A 12,925-nucleotide genomic window follows, 5' to 3' on the forward strand; every position below is an offset into this window, starting at 1 on the left:
CGAACTCAGCGCATTAGTTAGCATCTCTCTATACCTCTATTATCCAGACCAAATCTAAAGAGTACAAAAATAAACCGATACTTATGCATCGAAAAAAGGTACAAACAAGTTGAGTTAGCTGCGCACCTGACAGCCGTGACGTCACATTAACGCTCTAGTACGAGGGCGAACACGAGGAGCTGTGCGGGTGAGTGCGAGGGAGAATCGCATTCCAGCGAGATGCGCAGTTACCTCGGGTTGTAGTTTGTACCCTGCGCTTCCAGTGCCTCGTCTTGCCGTAAGCATTGCAGTGTCTCCAGAATGTTCAAATACAAAGAGATACAAAGAGAACCGCCTCTGTGGTCTAGTGGTAAGACCACCTGCTTCAGACACAGAGGTCCCGGGTTCGATTCCCAGTGGGGGTAGTTTTCTGCTCGGTTTGGTTGGTGGCAGGGCTTGTTCTAAGTCCGCCTGGCTAGCTACCACCATCTCACCTAAGTCTGTCGCCATAACAACAATGTTAACATTATTATTGTGTTCCGGCAGTTAGAGGTAAGATAGCCAGTTCCTCCGTGGTTAATGATTCCGGGTGAAGCTCGCTTCCACCTTCGGCCTGATTGTCACTTACCATCAGATGAGATACAGGCCAAGAGGATAAAAAAAAAGATACAGTATGCAGAAAAGTTCTCGAGTGGCGACCACGGACTGGAAGATCAGGCCTCCTACTAGGTGGACCGACGATCTGGCAAAGGTCGCGGGAGGAGCCTGGATGCGGGCAGCGCATGACCGTTCATTGTGGAAAACCTTGGGGGCCTTTGTCCAGCAGTGGACGTCATTTGACTGAAACGAACTAACGAACAGTATGCAGATATACATATGGAAACTGCTAAGCCACGTATGTGACATAAATGTAGCACAGTTACTGAAGTTAGGACTTGTAGAGTTGGGGCTTGTAGAGTTAGAACTTGACTATACATGAGATCTGATAACTTTATTACAGTGCAAGCCATGTCTTGGCAACGTTTTACATGATTTCTTTATGGGATTTGATATTTTTTAATGAAAAACCCTTGCATCTACGCGGCTACCTACTCTTATGAAATTGTCACGTAATCAAAAATTTAACGACTCATCTATCAGCAGCGTCCGTCAGTGTTCTACGATTTAATATATTTTTGTCATTCATCTGATAGTAAAATGATTTAACTGACGCTTTCTCAATCGTACAAAAAGTAGAAGATGATAGATAATTGCAACATTTTTTGGTAAAAAACTATTTAATTTAGGGTAAACTGTGGAATCTTATGTTGTTGTAAAATCTGTAATTTTTGACTACAAAATAGTGACTGATACTTAAATCACACTGTGAATAAAAACCTAACCCCGGCGGGATTCAAACCTACAACACCGCTACTGATTAAAGAATATACAAAACACCAGGCCAGGTAGCCGTCATTTTACCTAGAGTGGTTCGCCACAAAATCTTATTTACTTTAAAATTCTGGTGACAGCTGAAATTACTAACCCAAACAAATCTAAACACTTCTGTTTTTTTCAACTGTCAAACAATCTTACTAATTAACAACTCAAAACGTAAATTTTTGTTTACGATGCGAAAATACCGCGAAATTCCTGAAAAAGCTATTTTGGTACGTTCTATTATTGTGCTTTTAAAAAAACTCGTAAACTGAAAGCGTTTCATTACCGCATTCCTTTTTGGTTTTGGCGGCGGACCAGCGTCGGATGTCGCATAAAACATTGTTCCATCGTGTAGTGATGTGCTTTGGTTATCGATAGTTAATTTAATAATCGAATTAACGAAACTTTTTACAAAGTAGTAGAGCTTTTTTCACTTCAATTACAGGATTTGATTTGTTCAGCAGTGAACGTCTTGTAGCTGAAATGATGATGATGATGACAAGATTTGCAGATGTAAAGAATAATGTTTGTCAGAATGATATTCAACGAGCATAGTTCCTCTGTAGTTGAAGAACTTCGGCCTGATCATCACTTTACATCAGTGAGAGGCAGGCGAAGTGTTTCTTGATAGAGAAAAAAACCTCTTACAATGCCTTAAATATCTCTTTACTTTAGCTTTTTAGAAAAATATATTAAGGAGGAGAATTTTTAGCAAATCTCTTACTGTAAAATACATTCAAATCCAAAATGTCCTTACTGTTAATAAAAACACTGAAAATACATAGACTGCGTTCCGCCTTATGGGCATAAAATGCTGTTTTTAGAACATTTCTTCGTATGTCGCAAATTTATCGATATCGATAAATTTCCTCTCCCATTCCCTCGGCTAAAGGTCAGCACGATCGCATGGCTGGGCCCATTTTTCTCAATCAGCGCCACTCTTTGCCCAACCGTAATAATAACAAACGAATTTCGCTCTTATTCCGCCTCTTTCATTGTCTGGAGTTGATACAACGGAACAATCGACTGCTCCAATATTTCCTTAATGAAGTTTATCGTGGTTTTTATCGATATTGGTTTGCAAAAGAACAAACGGCACGGCACTAATAATGGCTTGCAATATCTTTCTCGAATTTTCATAAAGTTTTTATTGCATTTTATCAAACGACCAGGAAATGAAACTGTAATATGAGAAGTAGCCAGAACAATGATAATTAATTCAACTGTGAATTTTAAGAATTTAAAGTACGTACGAGGGCCGGCTGATAAGTCCGCGGCCTAAGGTACTTAATGAAATAAAATAAATGTTTTCTATTTTCAACCGACTTCAAAAAAGGAGGAGGTTCTCAATTCTACCCGTATGTTTTTTTTTTCTATGTTTGTTACGCGATAACTCCGCCAATTATGAACCGATTTTAACAAATCTTTTTTCTGCGTATAGGTAATACCTCAAGGGTGGTCCCATTTAAATTTAATAATAGAAAAAACAACCCCCAAGGGTGGAAAATTGGGGATGAACTTTTTTATACGCAATATCTCCGCCAATTATAAATCAATTTGAACGATTATTTTTTTGTTGAATAGGTATTATCAAAAGGGTGGTTTCATGCGAATTTGAAGAAAATATTTCACCCCCAAGGGTGGAAAATTGGGGATGAACTTTTTTATGCCCAATATTTTCAATTTTTATTAGTTGTTTTTTGTGTTCACGCATTTGAAGTCGGTTTTATTTTTAAAAAAAGTTAATTATTTATTTTGTAATATAATCTCCCTCAAAAGAAATACATTTCTTAAATCTCGCATACAATGCCTTTTACCCACCCAAAAAATTTTTTTTTTAATATGACGACCAACCGCAGCTTTAATTTCGTTGTCATCTGCATATCTCCGGCCGACAGGAAAATATCGCTAGGTCATAGGTCTTGGCTATATGGTGGGTGGTCAATCTCTGAGAACCCGGTGTCTTTCAGGGCTTGGCCTCGCAACACGTGCGGCGTGAACGGGCGCGTTGTCTTGCCGAAAGACCAATCCGCGTGTCAGTTTCCCACGTCATTACAATAGCCTCGCGAACATAAAGAAATATTCTTCAGCTATCTGCCACGATTTAATTCTTTGGTCAGCCGGAACGATTTTCTCTCGTCCGTGTTGAAATAGTCGGGCCCATTTTTTAACCATGGTATATGAAGGTCCAGAATCCTGAAGAACCAATGACATCTCTTCAAAAATGTCTTTTGGTCTATTTTCCTTCTTTAGAAATTTTCATTCTTTAGAAAATTATGTCCGCGGCGCGCGGTGTCGAAATTCCGCAAATCTCCAGTGGGCTAATTCAAATGCATTTGTCGAGAGTAGAAATCGTCTGTCAAATAATTTTCTAGTAATCAATTTTGAACTGATTGTCAAGGTAATACAGTTGAAAATTGAATATCAAAGCCAGACTACGCCTAATGTCAGATCAGCCGATGGTAGATGCCAAATTTCCAATATCGCGTACCAGATTCGGCGGACATGGTGATTTCATTTGTTCGATAGAAATTGAACTATCAGTGCAAACTTAATTAGTGATTGCTTTTTATAATACTACTGAGTGTCGCAACTAGTGACATGAGTAACATGCTAATTAGATACTCATCGCTAAGTACCCATAGGTTAGTGTCCGTGACTCTCACTCGGCATGGGGCACACTGAAAACCAGCGTCGTGGCTTCCCTCACCGGGGGCCACGGCATATGCTGAGTGAGGTCCCATTGCGATGGGCATCGCTGTGCGACAGGGTGGCACTGCTTAGTTTATTCATTTATTGTATGTTTTATGTCACCTCTGTCTTATTTGCTTTTTTTTTTTTTCATTTTACCTCTTTTCAACCGACTTCAAAAAAAGGAGGAGGTTCTCAATTCGACCCGTATGTTTTTTTTTTTTTTTTTTTTTTTTTTAAGTATCAATCATGGTATACCTACATAAATATTAATAATTCGTCCTAATAAATAAGTAGGTAATTAGTAATTATTATTCTGCTTTTTAGTGTAGGTTTTTTGGAGTCGGTTTTATTTTTTTTTATAATGTCTTTTGTGATGTCCATAGCAATAAATGTTTCTTTCTTTCTTTCTTTCTTTCTTTACCTTAGGCCGCGAACTTTTCAGCCGCCCCTCGTACCATAGGCATAGGAGCTGGACGCAGCCCGCTACCAACCGGGCAACATGGAAAGCATTGGGGGAGGCCTATGTTCAGCAGTGGACGTCCTGTGGCTGAGATGATGATGATGATGATGATGATGATGATAGACCATAGGCACAGATTACTAATACGATACTGCCATAGGCATCATCTTGTTTTGTGAGTTTAGAACGTATAGTCAACTAGTTACTAAACTGTTTGCGTCATAACTCTCAACTCATTCGTTCCGTTGCAGTTATCCAGTTACCCGCAAACCCAGACCGAATAGTGACTACTGCAACTAGTAACCACTCCAGTCGTAAATAACTCGCTAACGAGCCTGATTTATCGCCTCCTGCTGGACTGGGATATTCGGGACAACGTCCTTAAGGTTAAATTTCACAGAGACGGTCCTGTTGTAACAAGACTATTTTAGGAGTCTGGACGTTTTGGGGTACCTATTAATTGGGTTAAAATAATCATACTAATTTTTACTTAAAACTACTGGACCAATTTCTAAAGTTATTTTACCATTAGAATGCTACATTATCCTTACGTCACATAGGCTATAGTAGACTGAAATTACACGGGCAAAACTGCGAAAAGCTAGTGAAAGATATTTTTAATTTTTTTTTTCTTTTTTTTTTGTGTGTGACACATCTTACATATGCTCTCAGTTCTACTACATCTATGTAGTAGTTGATAACTACTATTTTACAACAAATGTGTATCTACACATAATACACTGATGGCCTGTTACTAATATACAACGTTTCGATCTAATTAGGCGCTCGAATTTGCAAATACTATATCGCCACTATTTTTACAGAGAGAACCCTAGAGACGCTCTTTCACGTTGAGAACTTTTTGTTCTTAAATAGCAAAGAGTTTGCTGAACGACTGTCACATCATGAGATTCCACAAAATTAGAAGGATTCTTGGCTGAAGCGCATAACATCATTGTAAACTGTTTTATTTTTCCAGCAACTTGGAATGGGTTTAGTAATTAATTCAGGGCACACAAAGTTGGGTTACTCACTTTACAGATACTGCACAGATAATGCAAGCTCAGTAGTGTTGTTCCCGGACAAACTTGACCTTCACTGGTTGGGTTTTTATTGGTGGTCAACCTGTAGAATCTGGCTACATAGGAGTTGCAGCGGTGGGAACGAGAGGTGGGAATAGTCCCGTTTTTCAGTGTTGTTTCTAATGATACGCTTCGAGTTTCAAGTGTTGCGCATTTTATTGAATATTTTACTTTATTAAGCTTTGTAATAACGAGTACACTTAAATAGTTGAAGCTTAGAGGGCCTTCATAATCTGAGCAATTTTTACTGGATTCATTACACAAGTTTTATAAAACTACTGAATAAGTTATTATTGTGACTTAACCTCCATTCAGAGGTTCCAAGGGACAGATTGTTAAAACTTTTTATGGACATTTGAAATTGCAAGCACTTAATTTGTTAGCAAAATAATGAGATGAAGTTATATAAGATTTATAGCAAATAAGGTGTTTAAAAGACCACAAAAACTAGATAAAAATACAGGCTAAAATGAACTTACTATATCAAAGCAAAAGTAAACAAATAATAAACAAATTCTAGCAATCCAAACGACTACACCGCGGTCTACATCTGAAATAGATCAAAGGAACCCATTAGACTTCTCACGGCTATCGCTTCTCCACATTAGCCTGCAGTGAATAAGTGATACGTAAGTGATACGGCTGAAGAAGCGGCGCCCCGCTGCTAGTGGTATTGGGGAAAGTAGGCCGAAGCTGGGAAAAGCATGAAGTGTATTTCTTGTTCTTAGCTCTAATTAAATTAGTGAGGGAAAACTTTTAGAATTGTAACTAAAAAGTAAAGAAATTGCAATGATTGTAAAGCGAGCTAAAGTCTTTATATTGAATTGCAAGATTTGATTATTTTATATCTGATATGATGCGGGCAGCGCAGGACCGATTGTAATGAAAATCCTTGGGGGAGGCCTCTATCCAGCAGTGGACAAACAACTATTCTCCCTCAGTTCCAGATTCTAATAAGAAAAAGTATAAAGTTGTCTGTTTCAAATACAGTAGAAGTAGTCCAATGGGACAGATTGGAGCGGATACTTTATAGTTATTGTTGATTGGATTCGGACACGTGTTTTTATTTCATTTTCCTTACAATCTTTAATGTGAGTTAGTTTTATTTGTTATTAAAGGCCCAGGCTAGTGAAAGTTACATAAATAGAATAAATAGGTTAATACACACGCGCGAATTTATATCAAAAACATTATAAACAGTATGGCGGCACATGAAAGCTATCGGGAATTCGCATAGACAAACTTTATGGCGATCTGGATATTCTTTATGGGTTTTTTAATACATTATAATAGTTTAGTATGTATTTGGCTTCAAGAGAATTTAATTTTATGTGTGCAGGATGGCATAAGAAACAAATTTTTTAATGTGAATACTAAATCACTTTATATCAGAGAGATTATGGCCTCTATGGCCAAAAGCTTTTTCTTTATGGTTTTAAAACAACATATTTTTTGTACACACTCATGTACGAAAATATGTAAGGTACTAAACCTACTCTTATTTTTCTCTGTCACATTGTATTGAAAATATGGATCTATGCATTCGACGGCATATAAAAATTAATACTGACATCTTTATGTGTTTTTAATTAGGTGTTATTATGCTACAAAAATGTAAGAATTAATCCCATCATTTATGCTGTCAACCGCATATTACACTATCCACCAACAATAAAGGGAAAAACATAAGGAATCTAACCCTGGGTTGCAAAAAAGCTAAGGTTGTGCAAGTATTCAAAAAGATTTCATCACACTAACACTTGCCCTCAATTCCAATATCTCCTAATATTCTCATTTGACTCGCGAATATTCTACACGTAGAATTTTTCTTCCATCTCCGATAGTATGCATCAGTATGCAGTCCACGGAGGCTGAATTGATTCTATGCACTTAGAGGTCAACCAACCCTCTTGCATAACCAACTGCATTCGATAAGTGAACTTGTATTATAAGTGTAACTTATGGATAGAACGAAGATATTTGAAGCTGGATTAACGAGTCAGTCCAGCCAGGCCTGTTCATCTCCGCGAGTTTACATCGAAAACAAAACACGCACGATGGCCCACCTACAGGATACTATTCGACAAGGCCTCACATACGAGCTAACATTGACTCACGCACGCGTATTCTTATGTATGATGGAGGAAAATAGAGAAAATGGTGTACTAAATACTGTGCAGTATTTAACTGCCTAAATAATAATAAAAACACAGAATGTACTTTTTTAAGTTGCCTCCAGACACTGAGGGGTAATTAACCCATTTAGACCGATAATTATTTTTGGAAATAAAAATTGTCTTTCCAGCAAAAACTTACAAAGGGAAGCCTAAAAATCATGAAAAAAATATTAAAAAAAATAATCCATAAATAGGGGGCCGTGGGGAGCCCGTACCATAAAGGGTACAGTAGGTCTATAAGCAAGCAAAACATAGTCGTTGTTCAAAGAAGATTTTTATTTATTTTTGTATGATATAAAATAAAAATGAAATCATATAATCACTAGTATCACACTCGGCATATCTTGCAAGACGTTTTCTGTGATACTATCCACATTTGGTTTTTTTTTCCTACCTTCTCCGAAGTTAGTGAGGATAGCTGAAGAAGACCTGGCTTCTTCTGATTTGTTACGTTTAGTGCTATCCATAATCGCATTTAGCAAAACGACCATGGAAAGGACATTGTCAGAAACCGCCTAAAAACCGCCAAAAAACATTAACCCATCATAATTATTTTCTATTTTTTTTAATACATTAAGCACCCTTTCGTTCTAATGGACACTTAAGCATTGAAAAATTAAAATAATAAGTCTTTTAACGTTTATTCTATAATACTATTACAACTTCCGGACGTTTTGGTGCGTGGCATGGTCTAAAACCTATCAAGTTCCATAATTTTTGCCGATAAAATCTGTACGAGGCATTACCGTACTTTATTGCCCTCTTTATTGCTGGGAGTCCATGTATAGTGATGTTCCTGCGGCCATCATAGACAATAAAATATCGATTTTGAAAATAAAATAAATCGATTAAACTGCTTTGAAGACTAGATTTGCGTTAAAAGCTAAAAAAATATTGACACTATTACAAGAAGCTATCTAAAGTGTCCAACTGGTTGAAGGTCGAAAATAAAATAAAAATAATTAGGACCATAAACTGATATTCATGGTATAGATGACCCACGCTGAACTGTCCCGCCAAACTCAATGACAGGGGGGCGCTACCATCGTTCAACTATATGGTTTCCAACATGGCAAAAATCTGAACCAGCGATCCGGTATTGACGGTGGCGCCCCATTATCAATGTCATCGACAGGACAGTCCAGTATTTTGGAACTATATCATAACTGTAAAAATGTCAGAATCCGATGTTGAATCCAATGCCAGTTGAAGTGTGAGAAACATATATATTTTTTTTTATGTGACAGGAGGCAAATGCAATGGAGGGAGGGAGATCCGCTTTGCAATGGAGGGAAGTCGAACCTTAATTTCGAACTCCTCCTATGTTCTTCTGATTAATTTCGTTGCGGGTCCAATGACAGTTTAACTTTCCCCCGGGACAAACTTGACCTTCATTGGTTGGGTTTTTGTGGCGGTCAAGCTGTAGATCCTGGCTACACAGGAGTTGCAGTGGTGGGAACGAGAGGTGGGAATAGTCCCGAAAAAAAAAAAAAAAAAANCTACGGGCCCAGTCTACCCAACGGTAGTGCTTCCATAATGCTACGTCTGTAATACAAGAAGCAAATAATTTTCAAAATTGTTAGTATTCAAAACACCTCACTGCTAACATCGTTTTGCATGTCGTATTTAATAGCGCAGTTATATGATTAAACTGGAAATGTTTCCTCTCCTACATAACGATTTGTGTCTCTTTATGTTAAGGTGCAATTGTCACTTTCAAGGACTATTCTTAAATTATAGCCCCAAAATGCCCCTGCCCCTGCGATTAATCTAACGCCCACAGAAAGAGACTCTCTTGAAAGTCTCGAAATGTATTTGTGACCACACATTCTTTTCTTCAGGTCTTAATTTTTTTCATCTTCAACGAGAAGCTATTGGCCTAGGTATACATCTCACATTGTCACAATATTTACATGTTATTTACAGTTTAAAAATCTACTTCTTCTTCTTTGTTTTTTGATGGCGATGATACGTCTATCAATAGATTTTCCAGTGTCTTACCGGGCTCTGGCAAAGGTTTCTTCAATGGCAGGTCTCTGGCCATGCTGACGATCAACTCCATCTCATGCGCGGGAGTGATCCCTGGCAGGGCGTAAGGCGCATGGTTCTTCGAGTCGCCGATAGTTACGAAAGTCATTGAGCTTCGCTAAAAAAAAGGTCATTCAATTGATCGTTATTTCTTTTTTTCATTATTTGATCAGTCAGTCAGTTTGGTATCCTTACCACAGCAGCCTCTTTGGTGGTGGGCTTCTTGGTGCTCCTTGACTTGACAGTGCTGGCTAGTGTGTCATCGTCATCATCCCAGCCGAACACTGGCACTTCTGTTGTGAGCAGGTTCCAGAGCTCTTCGATATCTGACAATACAAAAATAATAAGACTGAGAATCAAAATTATGAATAAGAGGGCCAAAAAGATTTTAATAAGTCTAGTCTAGTCTAGTCTAATAGGGCCTAATTAGCATAATTAATAAGTAATCATAGGTTACTTACCACTGACGTTGTATGTCAAGTTCATTGCCCCCGTAAGGGCATGCATCATGTTGAACTCAGGCATCGGCTCGTCTTCCACAGAATCCAGCTCCTCATCAGAATTCATGTCAGGAGCCGCCAACTTTAGCAACGCCTGTTAAATTTTGATTAGCAATCAAAACGTCGCGTGCGATGAATTGCCATCAAACTCGAGGAGGCGCACGAGTTATTTTGAGTGAAGCAGTAAAAAGTTTGAGTATACTTTGAGTAATTTTCCAGTTAAATGATGACTCCTTAGTAGCTCTAAAATTTTGTCGTTCAATTTGGCAACGCAAGTCAATAGTAAATACCTTAAATATTTTTAAAGTTTATTTACAGCTAAGTTTTTTACTTTTCTACATTGGAATCATGTTGTCTGTAAATTGCTAAATACATAACTTATTTAATTTTTGTTCAAAGTCTATTACAACTATTACTTAGCACAAAACCACAACGCTAGTTAACCTATTACGTATTTCGGCATTCTTCGTTAAATTACCTATCTTACCAAACGTCATTCTTCTGAATCATAGTAAAGGAAATTTCATAAACATTTGCAACAATTTGGACTTTATATCTTCAGCATAAGACGCTTCTTGAAATACATTTCTTAACTGTACGGTTGGTAAATAAATTGAAGATTTACCCCATTATTGGTAGCAAGCCAGTCTCTAATTGAGTGTTGCGGCAGAGTAAATACAAATGAGTAGGTCATCTTCATAGAAACGCACCGAGCGCGGTTTGTATGTGAGCGCGCGCCAAAACGTATGCAGCGCGCACGCACACACTGACAAAATTCGGGCAACTCACCGCTATCAACGCTAAATTTTGTCAGTGTATGCGTGCGCGCCGCATACGTATTGGCGCGCGCTCTCATACATACAGCGCTCGGGCGTTTCTATGAAGATGACCTACTCATTTGTATTTACTCTGGTTGCGGTCTGCGGTCCGGAGAATAAGAAAGGAGTGAAAATACCCTTGTAATAATGCTATTACTCGCCGAGCCAAGTTAAGTGGGGAAATATGACGGAAAACGAGGATACTCCGTTAAACAGATGCGGTGTTGTGTAACGAGAATGGAACGTATTAGGTTTTTGTGTATTATAAGGCTACGACTCGTATTAATTTGTTCTTCAAGTCGTTTCTTTTGATGTTTGCGAAATTTAAAAGGGTCTAAAATAACGGCTATGACTTATTTATTTAATAACTAGCTTTCTGCCCGCGGCTTCGCCCGCGTGGAATTTCGTTTGTTAAATTTTCCTGAATTTTCTTTGCTGTAAACCTCACGGAACCCGAGACCTTTCCAACGAATGCAAAACCCTAGAAATCGGTTCGAGATTCTGGAGTTATAGCGTCAGGAAGTAAAACCCGACTTATTTTTATATAGTAGATTTACAGATTTAGTAGTTCCATTGCTTTATTGCATTTAATGGTTCTCGTGTACCAGATTACAATAAAATTCAGCTGTGGTTACGGGTTCGGTTACCAAGATGTATTGTGCTATTGTTGGCAGAATTGTTGCAATTTTTGGAAAACAGAATTAGGATTCTAGACTTACCTTGCAGAGCAGCAAAGGCCACAGATGTACGATCGGTGCTGTGACAGTAGTGATCACTTGCTTGGGCCCCGGCTTGCCTGTAGGCATATTACTAAGGAGAGGAGAGAACGGCAGGAGGGGGGAGTCGGTGGCATCGACTGGGACCTGGTCACTGACCCAGACGCATCTCCAGGCGCCGAGGTAGAAGAGCCGGACGAGGTAGCATCCTGGAAGGAAGAAGAAGATAAATATCTGGGAAGACTCAATCAGTCAGGGCTATTCTCTTGATCCTATTTGGTAGTTCCATGACAAATATAACTTTGTAGTGGTTCTACCAATATTTTTAACCCATTTAGCCCTACCGTACCCTATGTGGTACGGTATCTTTTTGAAAATATTTCGAAGTACCAAACTGTTATTAATTTGTAAAAATGATTGTGACAGTAAGCTTAAAGTTATTATTTTACATAAAAATATTTAAAAATATGTTTTAACAAGTGGTTTCGGAAATATTTATGAAATTCCTCGACAGAAAACAAAAAAAAATTTACAATGTTTTTAAGAAGGTATAATTTCTTATTATTAATTGTAAATTATGTTATTTATCAATTTTATTTTAAAAATAGAGTACATTAAATATCATGACTAGAAAAAAATATTATTTAGATTATTTTTATACGGTTTATTCCAGTCTAAAATAGGTGTACCGTATAAGGTACAGTAGGTCTATGCATGAGCAAATCATGCGAAAAAATATAATTTAATTTTTATTATTTTTATTTGTTGTAGGCTATTGATGCTTCAATTTATTGCCACAAATCATGAAAAATTTGATAATTTCAGCAAACATAAAGAAATTTTGGTATTTTTCTACTGCTGTCTTGTCAGATGACCGCTAATGATGATCAGACTGACGAAGATTTAGGCGATAAAGATAGTGTCAATGTAAATAATAACCCTCAGAGGTTTCTTCGATGGATTTGCTAAAGGACAATGTTCGTTCTCCATACATTGTTCGCCTAAGAACCAACCATTTTGACATATTACTACCCGAAAGCGAAATAATACGA

At 37.8% G+C, this 12,925-nt stretch overlaps 1 protein-coding gene across 1 annotated transcript; it reads right to left on the reverse strand.

The window, feature by feature from the left end:
- Nucleotides 1-9,738: 9,738 nt before the first annotated feature.
- On the reverse strand, nucleotides 9,739-12,082 carry LOC114358025 (androglobin-like; the record flags this gene model as incomplete). The annotated part of the gene is made up of 4 exons (XM_028311884.1): nucleotides 9,739-9,957; nucleotides 10,035-10,165; nucleotides 10,301-10,433; nucleotides 11,877-12,082. Coding segments are annotated over 4 exons (689 nt in total), but the record flags the coding sequence as incomplete, so codon positions are not given.
- Nucleotides 12,083-12,925: the final 843 nt, after the last annotated feature.

Source organism: Ostrinia furnacalis, unplaced genomic scaffold (genome assembly GCF_004193835.3).
Source record: "Ostrinia furnacalis isolate ACB-3 unplaced genomic scaffold, ASM419383v2 OfSCF3629, whole genome shotgun sequence".
NCBI lineage: Eukaryota > Metazoa > Arthropoda > Insecta > Lepidoptera > Crambidae > Ostrinia > Ostrinia furnacalis.